The sequence below is a fragment of the Chlamydotis macqueenii genome, chromosome Z (genome assembly GCF_036417535.1).
Source record: "Chlamydotis macqueenii isolate bChlMac1 chromosome Z, bChlMac1.mat, whole genome shotgun sequence".
In the NCBI taxonomy this organism is placed as follows: Eukaryota; Metazoa; Chordata; class Aves; order Otidiformes; family Otididae; genus Chlamydotis; species Chlamydotis macqueenii.
Window position 1 is genome coordinate 9,063,379 of NC_141593.1, and position 17,000 is coordinate 9,080,378.

The 17,000-nt window shown below is 53.9% G+C and overlaps 1 protein-coding gene across 4 annotated transcripts in view; it reads left to right on the forward strand.

Annotated features, from left to right (window-relative positions):
• CNTFR (ciliary neurotrophic factor receptor) overlaps nt 1–17,000 on the forward strand; it is a 201,614-nt gene that overhangs the window by 162,532 nt on the left and 22,082 nt on the right. For all 4 annotated transcript variants that reach the window (XM_086770535.1, XM_086770536.1, XM_086770538.1 and 1 more), the window contains exon 5: nt 16,793–16,910. In XM_086770535.1, coding sequence (XP_086626661.1) covers nt 16,793–16,910 — 118 coding nt within the window. The remainder of the gene's footprint in view (nt 1–16,792; nt 16,911–17,000) is intronic.

Here is a 17,000-nt window from a genome sequence, read left to right on the forward strand (position 1 = left end):
GAAACCTGCTATTCCACCCAAACAGTCAGGGATTTGCTTTATCAGTTCCCACCTGGGGCTGGCACTTAAAAAAAGTCTTTGGAAATTAGTTTTTTCAGTGCTTTGTCCTCCCATCACAGTGACTGGAAACTTAAATACCAGCCTGGAGTCCCACAGGTATTTGTGACCACCGAAGGGGTTGAGGCAACATGAGCAGAGGTGGAGTTGCAAAGAAGAAGTGTCGAGGGCCCAGAGCTCCATGCAGAGAAAAGCAAATCTGACCGCGGCTGAAGGCATCCTGGGAGGACGAGATGAGAGGTTGTTAGTAGCAAGCGCTTCAGGGATAACACAGGAGATATAGATTTAAATAAAAATCACCATAATGGCAGCTCTAACAGGACCCTGTGGGTCACTTGGAGGAGAATCAGAGGCAGCAGAGCTCCAGTGCTGGCACACTTGGAGCATTTTCTAGGTACAAACATCGTGCTGGAGAGAGGCAGGCCTGCTGTCCGTGCTCCTAAGCAGACAGGGACAGGGACAGGGGCGCAGGCACGGCACCAGGGTGTGCGGCATGCACCGGGTGCCTGAAGAGCATCACTGCTGCGAGGTCAGAGACTCAACCTCCTGTGACCTGCAAGGGCGTGCCGGACCGTTTGCAGGACTGCCGGGAACCGCAATGCCAGGAGATGGATATCCATGATCTCAGCCAGTTGCAGGGCCGCAATGGAGGTTGGATTCCCATGGTGTGAGTCAGCCACATTCCTCCCCAGAGTCAGTGAACTGCGCCAGGCTTCAGCGGCCTCGGCTGTCTCCAGCTTTGACACTCATAGTGATTTACTGCGCTGAGGATGCTTGGTTTGGTTGGAGGAAACAAAAGCTAAAGGGCTCTGGGTGGCTGGGGACAACTTCAACTGCCCATCCATGGAAGAGGAGAAGAGCGGTCTCTTGGCCATCCTTCATACCAAGAGTGCTTTTGTCAATGAGGTGTGAAGAGGTGATAAAATGCTGCTAGCCTTTTCTATAGACAGCTAATCCATCGCTATGATTGTGTTGTTAGTGAATCAGCAGACCTGTACAGTTCCTTGTAGCTGGCTGTAATTCCTGTGCCATAGTATGGCCACCTGCAAGGCCAAGTGCTCTCATCGTGATACGGAGCCGTATCATGCCATGCCGTTGGTAAATGGGGACATGATGCAAGATAATAGCCAAGCTGTCGAGAAAAAATGAGCCTCAACATGTAACAGAAGGGTTTCTCCACTCCGGGGATTTTTCTCCTTGAAGTTTTTGGTTTGTGCTTTTCTCTAAATGACAGTTTCCTCCTGGATCACTGTGCTTCCATGGGAATCATGCATTTTGCAGAGGAAACCTCCTATACCCTTCAGTTTTCCCATCAAATACGATGGGCAGACCATCTGCATGACCTGGGGCACAAACAGCATGGGACATACCAAGGTGGCTTTGCATTGCCAGACCTCTGTCACTGAGTCCCTTCCTGCTGAAGGGAATTGAAACCATCTGGAACAGCTCTCTCTGCAAGGACATGGCTTCCCTGGGGCCAGCCAGCAGCCTGGTGCTTTCATTGAGCAGCCTGTGTCGAGTGCAAGGCTCGATCCAGCACGTTCATGCATTAGAATGGATGAATGGAGTTATCAGTTCAGCCCGAATCCTGCCTACTGGGCTGTCTCAGGAGTGTTACAGACCCAATCAGCATCAGCTACTTTCTGAGGACAAGAAAAGGTGGGCAAACCCACCTGCTTGCTATAGCTGCTGGGAGTGGGCAGATGCCAGGCAGCAGTACTATGAGCCTGGTGTCAGGCAGCATCTGCAGCGGGGATAAGGATATTTCCATCACTCTTAGAGGCTGGTTTACAATGCTGGGATACTCTCCAGCCAAACCACTTGGGTTCAGATTTGTACTAACCCACCTCATTTCCTTATTTGTTTTAATCTCCCAGCAAAACATGAAACCATCGGCTGCTTTGACCAGCTCCTTATCTGGAAATAAATGACTAACTCCTGACTACTGATGGTCCTGAGCTGGCTTGTCCCAGAGAGAGGGTAATAGAGAGTAAAGTTGCAACCAAGGAGCTGTGGCCGAACAAGCAGCCTTGTCCCTGAGCGCTGCAAGGTGACTGGGTCCAGTGTTCTTGTCCCACAGGCAGAGGCAGGTGTCCATCCCCTGCAGCATCTCTCTGACATGGGATGCAAGGGAGACGTGGGGGACCACTGCTGCTACCTGCCCTGCTGCGTGGCCCCAGCTCAGGTGCTGCCCTGGATGAATCTCTCTTTGAAGGGCAGCAGAGCTGCCGGGAATAGCATTCAGCCCTGATTTAAAGACTTCCAGTGACAGGGAATCCACGGGAGCCTTTGGCAAGCTCTTCCAGGGTTCAGATACCCGTGTGTCAAAAGCGTTCACCATTTTTCTTGGTTGAATCTGCACAGCTTTGGCTTCATCCACTCAGGTTCATGCTGGCAGATGGAGGGTCAGGATGGTGAGGTCAAGCACACCATCCACACCACTGAGCCACAGCCAGCCTTGCATTGACTGTCCTCCCTCTGCATTCGTGAAAAGGCTGCGGACAGTCGTATGCCGTCTATAGAGGAAAGACTCAATTTGCCTTCCCCAGGTGCCTGTCTGTCCCCATTGAGCACAGCAAGAGTGGAGACAGCCTGCTTGACCCAGCCAGCTTCCGTCCCAGTGGTTAAAGACAGATAAAGGCAACCCTGAGAGCATCAGCCCAGCCCTTCGGAGAGGTGGCATAGCCTTGCCCCCACACATCAGTGCACAAGAGCTGAGCCTGTGACTCAAGTTTTCCAAATCCTGCCTTGAGAGGCATCCCGCATCTTGAGAGGCTCTTGACCATGCTGAGGCCAACATCCCCATCTTGGGTATAAACCCTCAGCTCAGGCAGAGCCTTCCTCCCGTCTCCAGCTCCTTGGGATTTGGGGTGGCTTTCCTTACCAAGATCTATTGCTAGAGTTAACTTTAATAGCGCATACGTGACGTGGAATGGGATAGACCACTCCAGCTCCGGCTGGTACATTATAAATCTCACTGAAAAAAAAAAAAATGCAAAGGGCCAGGAGGGTGGGGAGTGAAAAAAAGCAGAAGGAAGAGACCATTTTCCCAGACCCCAAAGCAAGCAGGCGTGGGGAGTGGGAAAGGCAAGATCGAACGGCTCGCTGGGGCAGAGTGTGCAGTTGTTTATACTGGAAATGAGTTTCTGTTTATTGCAAGCTATGGTGGGGAGACCACAAAGTGAACGTAAAACAAAATGGGAAGGGTGTGGGGAAGTCAAGGGAGGGGGAGCGGGTGCCTTTGACAAACTCCAGAAGTCACGTCCAGTAATAAATCAAGCCGGGGTCCGTCCTGGGACACAGGACCCACAATATCCGCTTGGGCTGCGGGGAAGCTGAGCGGGCGAGAAGGGCTCTCCTAGCCCTGCCTGGAGCTGAGTGGGTGAACAGGGGGCTGGGCAGCTCAGCTGCCCGTGGGTGCTAAGCCAAGCGATGCTCACATGCAGGCAGAGGTGGACTGAGCACCCGGGCTCATGAGGATGCACGCAGGGCCGCGGGATTGAGCAGGCATCCTCAGCCAGGCTCTCCATCCTCAGTGGCCAGTCCCTTGGCTGCTCTGTACCTCCATTTCGTTGGCTGTGAGGTGGCACAGGATGCTTTTCCCCCGTTTAGGACTCATCCCATAGTGGGGTGTGGCATAGGTGCCACTGGGCAGGGAGATCCTCTGCTTTCTCCCAGGGCAGCAAGAATTATGGTGTTAATGGGGCTGCTGGTGAAACCAGAAACAAATCTCCTGATAACCCCACCGAGGCCAGCGTTGCATTGTTTCTTTGTACAGGCTTTGAAAGTATTAAGTGCTAAGGATTTTGATTTGACATCTGAATTTAGCTGCATTGTTGTGGGAAGCCCTTGCAGATTATTGCTCTAGGCCAACCTTTCATATATAATCTGTTGCCGTGGGTTTAGTGCTTCAGAAGGGTTGATGGACGTTTATTTTGCATATTTAAGCATTCCCCTCCTCTTCTTCCTTTTCTTTTCCCCCTCCTTGAAGAATGGATCCTATTAACCGCTGCAGATGATACAACACGTGCCAATACATTTGCAACCCATTTGGCTCACAGCAAGGGCTGCGTTCAAGCTACAAACTTCCCCAAGGGTCCAAGTAGAGCATCGGAATGGGGAGGAGAAACAAAGACCATGCATCTGCCCTCCAGGTCTTTGCCCAGTTCTTGCCTTTCCAGCCCATATTAGTGCAGAAAGCAGGAGACACAGCCACCGAGATGCATGTGTGAGCTATGACCTCAAAAGTAATTTGTATTTCATTATGCCGGGCCATGGCTGAGCTGCTCTGCCATAACACCGTGGGTTATTGCTGTGGGAAACGCTCTCAGAAATGCTCTCAGAAAATGCCCGTGAAACAACTCTTTGGGTGTGGGGCAGGTACCAAGCTGTGCTTCCAGCATCTCCCTGTTGCAGACTAAACCCCAAATCCTCCCATACTGGATCCTGGGCAGGTTCAACCACATGTCGCTGCTGGAAAGGTCAGATGCTTTGGCAGCATCACAGGACTCCTCCACTTACTCCAGGCATGCTGCCCTCCTTCCTGTGCTGCTAGTGGCCCGTACACCATAGGACAGACCTAGCTGCGTTGGCATTAACCCAGCCAGAGCTGCTTTCTCTGCTCAGGAGAGGGTGGCAAGGTATGTGGGTAACACCAGACTGCCCTGCCCTGTCTGTTTTTCCCCATCACCTCCTTGCAGCTCTCATCTGCAGCTTAGCCCCTGCTCTCAGACCTGTCCCTGCTGCTCCTCTCATCTCAGAAGGATGCTGAGCCATCTGCGGGCGCCAAGGGGAGAGTTGTCCCTGTTGCAGGAGGCATTTGCAGTGGAAGCAGCAGCAGTGTGCTCCCGGTCTGTGACAGGGCAGTGGGGCTCATGTGAGCCAGGACACCAGAGCATCCTTCTGCTGCTGGCAAGGTCCAGTCCATGGGGCTTGCGCTTCTCCTGCAATTTTCTGTGCAACGCTTCAGAGAGCACAGCAAAATCCTTCAGTGACTCTAATGATGTTTCCCTCCAAAGCTCTAGAGTATTCCCCTCCCGTCCCTGTGAAGTCACGCTTCAGGTCTACTGAAATCCTATCAAATACCTCCTGAAATCCCCTAGAGCCCCTGTGACAGTTTATTGAGAGTCCAGGACTGTTTGACCTTGGAGGGGGTGAGAAAGGCAGGGGAAGAAAGAGCAGCCCTGGACTTCCCTGCCAAATTCCTTGATCCTGTGCTGAGCCTCCTGCAGAGACCACGACCCGGCCAGGAAACAGTCCAGCCCATCGGTGGGGTACCATGGTCTGGGCACCATGCTTTCCTCTCCCCTCTGCCCCAGGTCTCTTGAGGATCTGCTGCTGTGCTGGGCAGTGCCTCCCAAAAAAAGCAGTAGTGCCCCAATGACCCATGCATGGTGTGTGTCCTGGTATCCTGCCCCCTCATCCTGCCCAAAAGAGATTTGGGGACGTCCAGGTGACAGCTTAGTCCCCAACTCTGATGCTTGAGGTTTGTAGGAGGGTTGCTCACCCCGAGGAAGCTTGGGACTGCAGGTTCCCACCAGCCCTCGTGAAATAATTAAAATACTTATAACAATAATTTTAATAACAATAACTGCTTGTGACTTGGGGTTTTTTAGAAGCAAATCAGAGGATGTGTGAGAAGCTGTGAGGGACAGGCTGTGCTGAGCATCCAGGTTATTGCTGCCGTGGCAGGGCCGGCAAACGATGCTGCTCACATCGCTGATCTGGTGCCAACGCATTCAGGAAAAGTGCATTCGCTTCTGGGGGTTTCGTTATTAAAAGGCCACAGATAAATTACAGGGAGTCCTGAGGAAAATTGATTAAAGGATTAGAAGATAGCGTGTGACCTAAAGGGGAGATTAAGGAATTTAGTGAGGTGCTCGCTGCAGATGGAGCTGGGGAAGCAAGGAGGGAAGGAAATGAAAACAACTTTGCACAGATTTTACAGGTGATGATTACAGCGAGTGAAAACAGTTGCTGTGAGTAAGCGAGGCGATTTGTGCTTCATGCTTCGTTTTGCAGATTGTGGGCTTTCACGCGTGTGGGATGGGGCTCCCTCAGCACTTCGAACTGTTCGAGCTGCCCTGGCCATGCACGCTGGGCACATCCCGTGGGGTTTGCTCACTGCCACTTGTGGAGATTTGAGCATTGAGCCAGGGTTTGAGGAAGATGAGCATCATTTTCATAAAGCAAAGAGCCTTTTCTTAGCTCCGTTTCTTTACAGATGGGCTGAATAATGGGAACTCCCTTGAAGTCAGCTGAGTTAAGGATACAGCTATTACTTCCAAATGCAGAGAAGTTTGGGATTGTGACTTGCATCGTCCCAAGGATCTCATTACTGTGAGATAAGAATGAGGCCAGGGCCTGATTCAGGCCTGAAGATAAAAAAAGACATTCGTAAAGAAAGCAGAGATGTCGAGCAGTAGTGTTAGTTGAGTTGTTATCTCAGCCCATCCCTTCCAGAAATGCCACACTCCTCTGGGTTTTATCCCCTTGAAAGACACCCGTTGAGTGAGCTGCAGAGAGTGTTGCTCTCAAGTTGGGCTCCTTCCTCCTTCCTACCTCCACCCCATGGTACCAGCAGCACAGGGGAGGACTTAGGCTTGAGCTAGGGACCCTCCTGCTGTTAGTGACATGTCTGACTGGTATTTTCTTAAAGCCAGTGAGTGGGCAGCTAAGGACTGGTGTGAAGACCTCATTTCGTGGGGCAAATTAAGCATCTTCCTTGATGCATGCCATTAATGGGCTAGCAGCATCCCTGAGCAGCCTGAGCAGCACCACCAACCACAACCACCCTCTGGGGTGTCCATTGAGGCCTCATCCCTACTAGAGCGTGCTGCTCTGATTTTCCAGGGTGCATTATGCAGAAGAACATGTGAGATGGGCCAGGTGGCTTCATCAGACACGCCAAGGGGGCTGGCTGTTGCTGCAGGGACTTGCACAGATTTGGGTTGGGAACAACAAAGAAAGAGGCCATATGAGGCTCCTTTGGGTCCTGTGTCACCTCTCTACAGCCAACTTTGTCATCTCTCGGGGGACCTCTGGCTCCAGTCCACGTTTTTTCACAAGGTGCCTGCAGTTGGTTTCCCAGCAGGACTGTGCCAATGACGCAAAACTGGGCGAAGCCACCAGCGATTTTGGAGCTGGGGCTCTCGCACGCGAAGGGCTGCATGGTCCCAGGGGCTGAGGGACAGGGACAGGCTGCAGATCAGCCCCACTGAGCAGCGTGGCATCTCAGCAGGAGAGGAGTGGTGTGGAGCAGAAGATCAGTCCCAAGGATGTGAGTCAGTGGCTGAGGGATGCAGAGTCGGAGTGAGTGAACCCAGATAGTGAAAGGCAGGGTCGGCTCGAGGGTGAGCACATGGCTCCATTGCCTGTGCAGACACTTGGTGTGCAGGGTGGGGGAAACCTGCACACAGATGCCCAATTTCAGGTCCCCTGTCCTGACTGAACCAAAGGTGGAGCAGCAGGTGTAGGCTGGAGGGGGATGCGGGATCTGCCTTGCAAAGCGATGGGAGAACAGCCTGGAGCATTTCCTCCAGCAAAACATGTGGGAGAAAAGAGGAGAGGGTGGTTTTCCATAAATGCTGAAGGAAAGGAGCTTTTCCTGCAAAAGCCAGTGCAAGGAGAAAGTGGATGGGGGGTATGTCTGGTTATTAACCACTGCTGTCAGTTCCTTCTCCAGAGGAGCCAAAAAAATATCCCTTTCTGTCCTCTAGAGAGTCAGAAATCTCTTACTTCTTCCTCTCCATTCCTTGTGGGACAAGAGACCCCTCTGCCAGAAGGTGCCCCCCTCGCCAGGGCAGCACAGAGAGCAGCCTGGGAAAGAGCAGAGCAGGGAAGGGGACATACCCAGACTGCATCTCGAGAGGGTGGAAGAGAGAAGAGGCATTTTGGAGAGCTGCTGGCTGTTCAAGGCAGCCCACGCTGCCTTGATAGCTGGTGATATTCATGGTTGTTGCTTGTTGCTTGGTACATGACAAAGTGCTTGTAGCTTCCCTCCAGAGGCTCCTTCTGGATAAATATACAATTTTCAGGAGTTCTGTTGGGACAGCTTTGCTGAGGATACATGGCTGCTGATGGTCCCAGTTGTGTCTGATTGCACCTGGTACTTTCCCTGTCTTCTCCATCTGGAGGGGCCAGGAGGACGGATTGCTTTCTGACAGCCTTTAAATAAGGTGATGGAGGGGGCAGGGGCATTGCATGGTGTAGATCGTAAAAAGGATTTGTGCCTGGAGCTGCGAAAAGAGGGAGAAGGGGATGCCGAGTCCTGTTCTGCAAGCTTCTCAGGCACGGAGGCAGGGGTCTGCCACGGCACAGACCCTTGGGCTCCCCAGTGTCTGCTGGGGCGCCCCTGGGGGCACGCTGCATGGCCCCCCCACAGCTGAGCCGGGGAAGGCACTGCCTGCCCGCGCAGCAGGCAGGGATGTTCCCCCTCTCTCTGGCTGGCAGCTTTTCCAGCTGAACTCTCCTGGGGGAGATTTCCAGGGCTCTGCACAGATTGGGGCTCCAGGGCTGCGTGTTGCTCACAGCTGGTGTGGGCTGAGACCAGGCGTGACAGAAGACACTTTGGAGCAGTTTTGGGCTGCTCTGATCAGGCCTTTTATCGAGTGGTAACCAAGGGAGGCAGCTGCTGCTCTCTGGAGATTGAGGCTATGATGTCCTCGCCCATGCACCAACCACAAACTCCTCGGGGTGAGGAGCAGCAGCTGGGGGACCCATGTGGTTGCTGAGAAGCGTTTTCCCTCTGCATTGCCTTGACACAGTGCATCCAGCCCCATGTAAAGGAGAAGAGTCGCCTGGAAGCAGGAACTGTTTTGTCAAGGACTGGAAAATCCCACGCAATTCATGCCCCGCATCCTTCCCAGACATTTTATAAGGGATAAGCATTTGGGTGGGAGCTGTGAGGGCATCAGGCTCTTCTCATCCCCAAACCCCAGGGGTGGAAAACCCCATGGCTGCACTGAGAAAGCAAAGAGCACATCAGCCCCCTGCTCTCCTCGTGGCTGGGCACCCTGGGATGCTCCAGCCCCAGTCTGCGGGCAGGGATGTGCTCTCCATCCCTGGAGCCTCCCTAGGCTCCATTTGCCAGCACCTTCTCCTGGGAGCTGCACAGTCCTTCACCCCACACCACTCTCCAGGTCTCGAGGAGCTGGACCGAGGCCTGACACGCTCAATCCCAGAGCAGCCGGTAACAAGGTTTGGTCATTACTGCCTGGGGCTATGTGCGAACCAGTGACCTGGCGCTGAAATGGTTTGTTACATGCAAATCCCCTCGAAGAGGTGTTGGGGAAGGAAAGACGGCCTCGCCGTGAACTCCCTGGGCTGGAGAGCAAACCCCGGCACTGCAAAGGGCTTCCCGTGCCCGGCGCGCTGGCCGTGCTGCTGCCTCCTGCCTTGCTGGGGTACCCCTCTCGGGTGTGCCGCACCGATCATCGCGGGCCCCAGCCTTGCTCGAGGCCTGGCGGTGCTACCGTTATACACAAAACAATAATCAGCTGCCGTAACGAGGACACGGAGTAGCTGAGCTGGCTTCCCTGCTGTTGTGCCGGCTCCAAGTAGAAACAGCTGCATTTGGTTTGGTTAAATGTTTTATTTACTCTCAATTATCCCAGATAACAGATTTGCTTTCTTTTGTTCAATATTTAATACTGTTTCAGAGCAAAGCTGCTCTATGTTTTCCAATACAGGATGGGGGGGGGTTAGGAGGGACTTTCTGCTGCTTTGGGATCGCAAGCGAAGGCTGGAGGTGCCCAGCATCCCTGCCCAGCATCAGTCCCTAAGGCAGCCCTCCTAGCATCCCGGCCCATGGGGTCAAGGTCACCTGCAGGGGTTTGGTCGGGTTTGGGGTGCCAGTGTGCCAGGTGGGATCTCTGAGGATTGGTGTGGGCATTGCCCTGGGCCAGCAACACTGCCCAGCACCGGCACTGCTGGAGGGAGTCTGCTCTGCAGCGGGGAGCAAGGGGGTCTGGCATGGGTGCAGGATGCATGGCTTCACCTGCCTAAATCGCCTTCCCACAGCGTTCCACACCTTGGAGGGAGCAGCCATGCCAACCAGCCATCCCACTCCATGCCACGGTTGCCAGAGCCCTTCTCTTCTTGCTCTTTTCTCTCACTCCTTACTCAGGCTTGCTTTCTAGTTTTTTGAAGGCTTGAGAGCTGTCAGGTTTGAAGAGCACCTCTGCTGTGCTGCAAATAGCACGGCCTCACGCCGTGCAGGATGAAGCGAACTCCAGTGCGCCTGTTATCACACCGTCCTGCTGCGAGGCAGCTTTTAGGCCTAGGAGCTCGTGCCATGGTTTTTGGGCTTAAAGCAGGGCTCTGAGCTCTCTCTGCTCTATGAGTAATGCCTCGCGCAAAAATTTACAGCACTGCCTCTCGATGTGTGTACTGAATTTTCTACAAGGGAAATGAGAAAATCCATAGCGTGGTTTATGAGCCCTAATCAGTGTAAAACAGAGCCTTTAAGAAATTTATCTTTTGCTGAGTCCACCTTTTTCTCCAGCACCTTTTGGGGAATAAATTCTTGCTCTTTGAGGCTGGGGAACTGACTCCTAAATGGCAGTGGGGCCAGGGGACTTTGGTAACAGCTGCAGGTGTCCTTGACCCGTTTCAGGAGCTCACAGGAAGGTGCTGCAGCGTGAGGGTGTTGGGGCTGGGCTAGGCACTGGGTTAACATGGGCATCTCTGGTTTTAGGCTGGGATGACTCACACTCCAGAGGGATACCTGTTCGATTCCAAGAGACGGAAATGTCCCCTTGAAAATATCCCTTGCTAAAGTTGGAGTGGCTTAGACTGGCTGGGAGAGACCTAAACTCTGTCTCCATCACTCGCCCATGTCACCTGGGAGGTTGGTGAGGGATGAGCCTATCTCATCCTGTGCCCTTGCACCCCTGGGCTCTCTAATTCTCTCTCACATGAATTTTACTGCATTAATTTAAAAAAAAAAAAACAACAAACAAAACTTTCCTAATCCTTCTTGAAGAACTAGTGGTTTTGGAACATGATGTTCCCAGAGCACAGCCTGTGCTCTCAAGCCTGTGCGGAAGCACAATGCAGGGGAGCATCACCTGCCTCTGCACTACCCCGCTACTGTCCTCTGCAGCCCTCCTCATCTTCACCCTTATCCAAGAACAGCCTGGATGAGGGGTAACAGAGCAAAACTGGAGCTTCACCTCCCTCCCTTTCTTCAGCAATGAGACACAGCCGCATCCCAACGTTTGGGGCAGTGGAAGGAGCCGTCCCCAGCCGCAGGCACTCCAGCACAGGTGGTACCCAGCAGGCGGATGCTCCCCTAATCCACCGGGCAGTAGAAATATGATTTATTCATCATTGTTTTCTTTGTTGTTTCCTATGAGCCTGCCATACACAGACAATTTTAGAAAAGCAGTGTTAGATAAATAATACATCGTGCTTGCAGCCAGCATGTGCATAACAAAAGCATCGGCATAGGTGCGTGCATAGGTGTGCAGGGTGTGCTGCACTTGTGCCTGCGTGCTCGAGGCTGGCGTCCCATGCCCAGGTCATGCCTTCCAGCTTCTGCAGCTTTGCTTTCCGTTACTTGGGTGCCTGTTTACTTATCGACATGTACCCACCACCTGCAAGGTCATGGCATGGTGTGAAAAAAGCCACGGGGTGAGGATGTGGAGGGCATATTGGGCGCAAGCAGGAGATGGGGCGGCAGTCCTGATGTGGGCAGTGGAGAGAGGCAGGGATGCTAACAGCAGAGTCCGGCAGCAGAACAGCATCAGCGCTGGGGTTGTCCCACAGCGCAGCCCTGTCATGGCTGTAACTTTAGCACAAGCACACACTGCTGTCATGGACCCTGGAGGCTTTACCGGCCTGAGGCCAGGATGATGAGTTACACAGGTGAGCCCACAAGGACGCTGTGGGATTGGTGTCCCCCCATTTAGCCCGACGCCTAAGTGTGCCCCAGTATACCAGAAGAAATAACTCCTACAAAAGTGTTTGAGAGGCCTCTTAACACTTTTATTGGTACTATTTTTTGTACCTCTCCACCTGTGGAGCAAGGCATCTTTAGTATGTTCAGCCCTCAGCAGGAGAGGAAAATTATAACTGATCCATTTCAGAAACCTCTAAAAATGACCTAAAATAACTTTTCTATATATAAAAATGCCATGATTTTAATGTCCATTATCTCATGACCTAGCAGGGCTAGGAAAAGCTATTGTAGATCATTTTTAGTGGTTTCTTAAATGGATTGGTCACACTTTTCCCCTGCACAGTGGGACTCAGGGTATAAGGACGACTGGGCTTTGAGATGGGGAGGGAGACAAAAATCTGTGTCTGTGCTGATGCATCCAGAGCTGCTTCATCCTTTAGGACCACTTGTTGTGCTCTCCTCAGCCGAACAGGGATGCTGGAGCTGGTCAAGCGACAGCTATCTGCAACAAGACGGAGAGACAGCGGTCAAATGGATGCAAAGCTTGGGGCACTGCATGATGGGAAAGCCAGCCCTGTCCCTGCCACCAATCCTCTGCAGGTTCTGCACCAGCTTCTCTGCCTGTCGCAGCTCTGAATTCCGCAGGAGCATCGCACGTCTGATGAGTGGCATGCCCGGGTGGGATGCGCCTGGCTCTGGTGCAGCCTTTCATCCCCTTGCCCCTTGCTTTTTCAGCAAGGCTGGTCACAGCCCAAGCCGCTGGGAAGCTGCCACAACCAAGCATTAAACACGCCGGGTTTGCAGAGAGGACATCAGCAGAGTGCGTGGGAGAAGTGGCTTCCTGCCATGAGAGCGGTTAATAGACAGATTAGAGAGGGCAGGCGCTGTTTGCGGCAAAAGGAAAGGAGCTCTGCCTTTGCGGAGTTCAGCAGCTCCGTGAGGCGACGGGGAAGTAAATATTTGCCAGGATTAGGGAGGCTGCATGTAGGAGCCTGGGGAGAAGTGCCTGTGCAGGAGCAACATGTTGCTCAGGCTGTTTTCGGCTTGGCAGGGGCTGAGAGCTGGACATCAGGTGAGGGAGGATGGAGGAGGTTGGAGCGGGGACACTCCACACCCAGAGGCACTGCCCAGAGCTTCGGGGCAGAAGAAGCCTTTACTGCTCCCTTGATGGCTTTGTTTTTCCTCCACTGCCTTTCTTGCTCTCTTGATCAGCCTGACAGGCTGGCCCACCTCCAAAGACAGCATTATGGAGCGCCGGATCGATTGGAGACTGCAATTTTATTTGCTGCCTTTAAGAGCCTTTGATGGGCAGGAAGAGCTGTGCCGGCGAGCGCCTTTCCTGGGAGAGCAGGAGAGAGGAACAGGGTTGCAAGCCACCATCTCCCCATGGAGACTGTGCCACCAGCTTGGAGAAGACACCCTGTCAGGGTGGGCAAAGACAGCCCTCCCGATGCACATGGCAGCTGAGAGGGGGCTTGTAGCCCTCTCCTTCATGGAGTCTGGTGGTCAGGGTCAGGGTCACCCGCATGGTGTCATGATCACAGACCTGAGTGGCACATCATGCTGGCCCATGGGGTGGACTTTCTGCCCATCAAGGTGGAAAGTGGAGCAGTTGCATGACAACCCTTTGGAGAGATGGAGGTGGCAGGAGAGTCCCCATGAGACAGCTTGTCCCTGCCCAGAAAGAGAGGGCCATGGCTGGGGCGAGAGAGGCTTCCTACAGTAGCATCTCTTCAGCTGCAGCAGGCTGAGGATGATGTGTGTGCACCAGGTGGCAGAGATATGAGGGACATTTTGTTCACCTTCACCAGGTTCTCCTGGCTTGCTAAAGTGGCACTGAGGGATGAAAGGTGGAGGATGCTGTGGGCACAGAGGCTACAGGCTGCATCTGAGGCCCAAATCTTGAAGCAGAGGACAGGATCTTCAAGGCATTCAAGACTGTGAAAATGGGGCATCTTCAAAGGCTGCTGCAGATGGGGATGGAAGCAGAAGGCAGTTTGGGCAGCCCAGCAAAGCAAGCCCAGCAAGCGCCCCAGCCTCCTCACTGGAGGAATTAGCACAGATCACCAAGAGCCAGATCCGTCATAAAACCAGAGGCAGAGGAGATAAATTATCCTCAGATGGGCTTGTTGCGCCTGGGTAGCAGCGCAGCATCCGGGGCTGGGGACCACGCAGGACTTCAGGGATGTTCACTAAAGCCTCAGCTGCCTCTGTCCGGCTTCCTGGCAGGCTCCTGGCCTCGTGTGGGACAGCTGAGGGCAAGCAGCAAGTGGGTAAAAGGCCCACGGCAGCATCCCCAGCACCCCCAGCATCCTCCCCCACCTCACCCCCATACAAGATTTCCAGCCCCCAGCCCGGTTTGCCGGGTGCCAGGCAGGTGCTGTTAGCCCACACTGCCACCACGCGGTCGCTCGGACCCCGAAGGCTGTCCCTAAATCCCCTGCACCCCTGCGACCCCTCTGAAACACCTCCCGGGAACCCCGTCATTGCCCCCCTGCAAAGGGCAATGCTGCCCCGCCTTCGCTCCCGCACTCCCTCGGGGGCAGCTGCGCGGCAGGGAAGGGGTTAAGGAGCCAGAGGAGGAGGATGGAGCTGTGACAGGGATCAGGCCCTTGTCTCTGGCCTTGCGATTAGCCGCTCTGTTTTGCTGCGGCGGGTCTGCTTGAATAATTTAGCTGGGAGGCTCATTAACTAGGCTCTGGCCTTCGTCTGCTGGCTGAAGGCTGAAATAGCCATTAGGAGGAACACGCGTCATGGACCGGCACAGCCTCCCCTCCCTGGCAGCTCCTTCTCTCCCTCTTCTTGCTCCCTGCTCCCACTGCCCTTGGCTCTATTGCTTGCTCCTTCTCCATCCCAGAGATGCCAGCCTGCGTCCAAGCCCCGAGCCTCAGTTTCCCCTGCGTGCTGCACGGTGCTGCAGCTGGAGTTGGTGGCATCCCCCCGGAAAGCTTTTCTAGCAAAACCTATCATTATTTTTTTTCAGGCCATTGGCTCTGCTGTGCAACGCCAATGCAGGATCCCAGCCGCCCACCACGTGCTGTTGGCAAATTGGATGGGTTGTTTCTCTCCAGAGGACACAGTCAGGCTGCAGTTTCCCGCTAGGGCCCTGCTCTGCCCCTGGATGCCCACAGCTGAGCAGAGGAAGGACACCCCTGAGCATATTACACCCTCAAGGCCTGGGGTGCATGTTGGCAGAGACCGGCAGCTCTGGGGGGGGGGGATTTGCACAGACGTGGCTGTGACGATGTCCCATTTTGCTCCCATGTCTTGAGGCTTTGTCGTTCTCCTGATGCTGCCCGCTCACCGGTGCAGCGAGGACACCCTTAGCCGACTCACTGCATCCTTTACTTCTCTGGGACGGCATGCAGAGGGGTGTTGGGGTAGTGCATGGCTTCCCGGCAGCAACATCTCTGTGGGCTGCCCCATAGCAAGGCTTGGTGTGTACAGGTTGCTGTGGGACTTGTGATTTGCCCTTGCAGCCCTCGGGGGGAAGGAATTTCCCAGCCTGCGGGTGCTTCCTGAACTCTTCCATCCTAGTTTGCATCCCGTTTTCGGGAACAGCCGTAGGTAAGGCACAGGAGGAGAGCAGTTAGGCGTGTGGTGGGGAGCGGTGCCGGGACCGTGGTGGGGTGGTGAGCAGCGATGTTTGTGCTGAGGCTGCCGGGTCTGCTGGGTTTGTTGCAAAACCTCTGCTGTGAGAGAAGAGCATGTCCTGGGACATCCCGAGTGGATGCATGGGGAAGAGGGCTAGTGAAGGAAGGGAAAAAGGAATGGTCACAGATTCAAACAGCCTTTCTGAGGGAGCCCTGGGGCACATCCTGCCCAGGGAGTGTATTTTATGGCAAGGTGCTGCAGTTGGAGCTAAACTCTGCTTGTAGCCATGCAAGTGTCCAGGTACCTAGAGGAGTTGACTTAGATGTCAGTTCAGAAAAGATTTTTACCAGCCTACAAGGGCAAAATTAATCAGCTGAAAGGTATCACCTCTCATCCTCCCACACGCACTGGTCCTTGACATTTTGCATTTTTCCTGCAGGTCTGGCTGTGCTCCTGCAAAGATCACAGCATGCACGTATGTCTGGGAAAACCGAGCGCAGTGTGAACACTTCCTTGGGTTTAAAACCCTCTTCTTCCTCTAACCTCTAGGATCAACTGATGAGGCCAGAGGAAGGCTGCTCCCCACTACATGCTCTTGTCCCATCTCCATTGCCTTCTGGTCTCTTGGGAGGCAGGGCCCTGGGATGGGATGCTCTGCCCCACTGCTGAAAGCGTTAACACCACCAGTCCTCCTGCAGAGCTGATTTTTCTCTGCTGGTTTCAGGTTGTTCCTCCTCATCTTGCTGAAAGCAGTCCTTCTTCCTCCTTTTGAGGACCTCTGGTCTTCTGGAGGATCATCACTCAACAAGAAGTCTATCACTCCCCAGGGACGTGGCAGAGAAAGCCATGAGCGCTGTAGCTTAATGAGGTCAGGAGAGCAGCACCTCCTCCCCATCAGCAACGTCTGTGTAGCACCCTTGAAGACAATTTCTCCCAGTACCTGCCAACCTTTTCTGCCACTCCTTCTCTCATTAGATCTGGTCAGCTGCTGGGGGAGAAGGTGAGCTTCTGTGCGCAGCTCAGTCCAAGGCAAGGTCTCACGGGGGACCTCACCAGCAGACATGGGACAAAGACCCTCAGACCCTGTGAGCAGCTGATAAACACTGACCAGGCTCCCCTTGCAAACTGTGTGTCCCCCTCGGGGCTGGCAGCAGTTGAGGGTGCAGGGACATCCCCTTGTTCAGGACCTAGCGATAACCTCACCTCGACGGATAATTGCTCTTTCTCTTTCCCTGGCAGCCCCACCGAAGGAGCCAGTGCTGATGTGCCGGTCCAACAACTACCCGAAGGGTTTCTACTGCAGCTGGCATCTGCCCACTCCCACCTACATCCCCAACTCCTTCAACATCTCTGTCATGTAAGTGCCTGGCAAGGAAGGACACAGGGAGTTTTTGTCCCTGCAGCCTGGAACAGGTCCCAAGTACTGCCGCGAAGTCTTGGGGCAGCG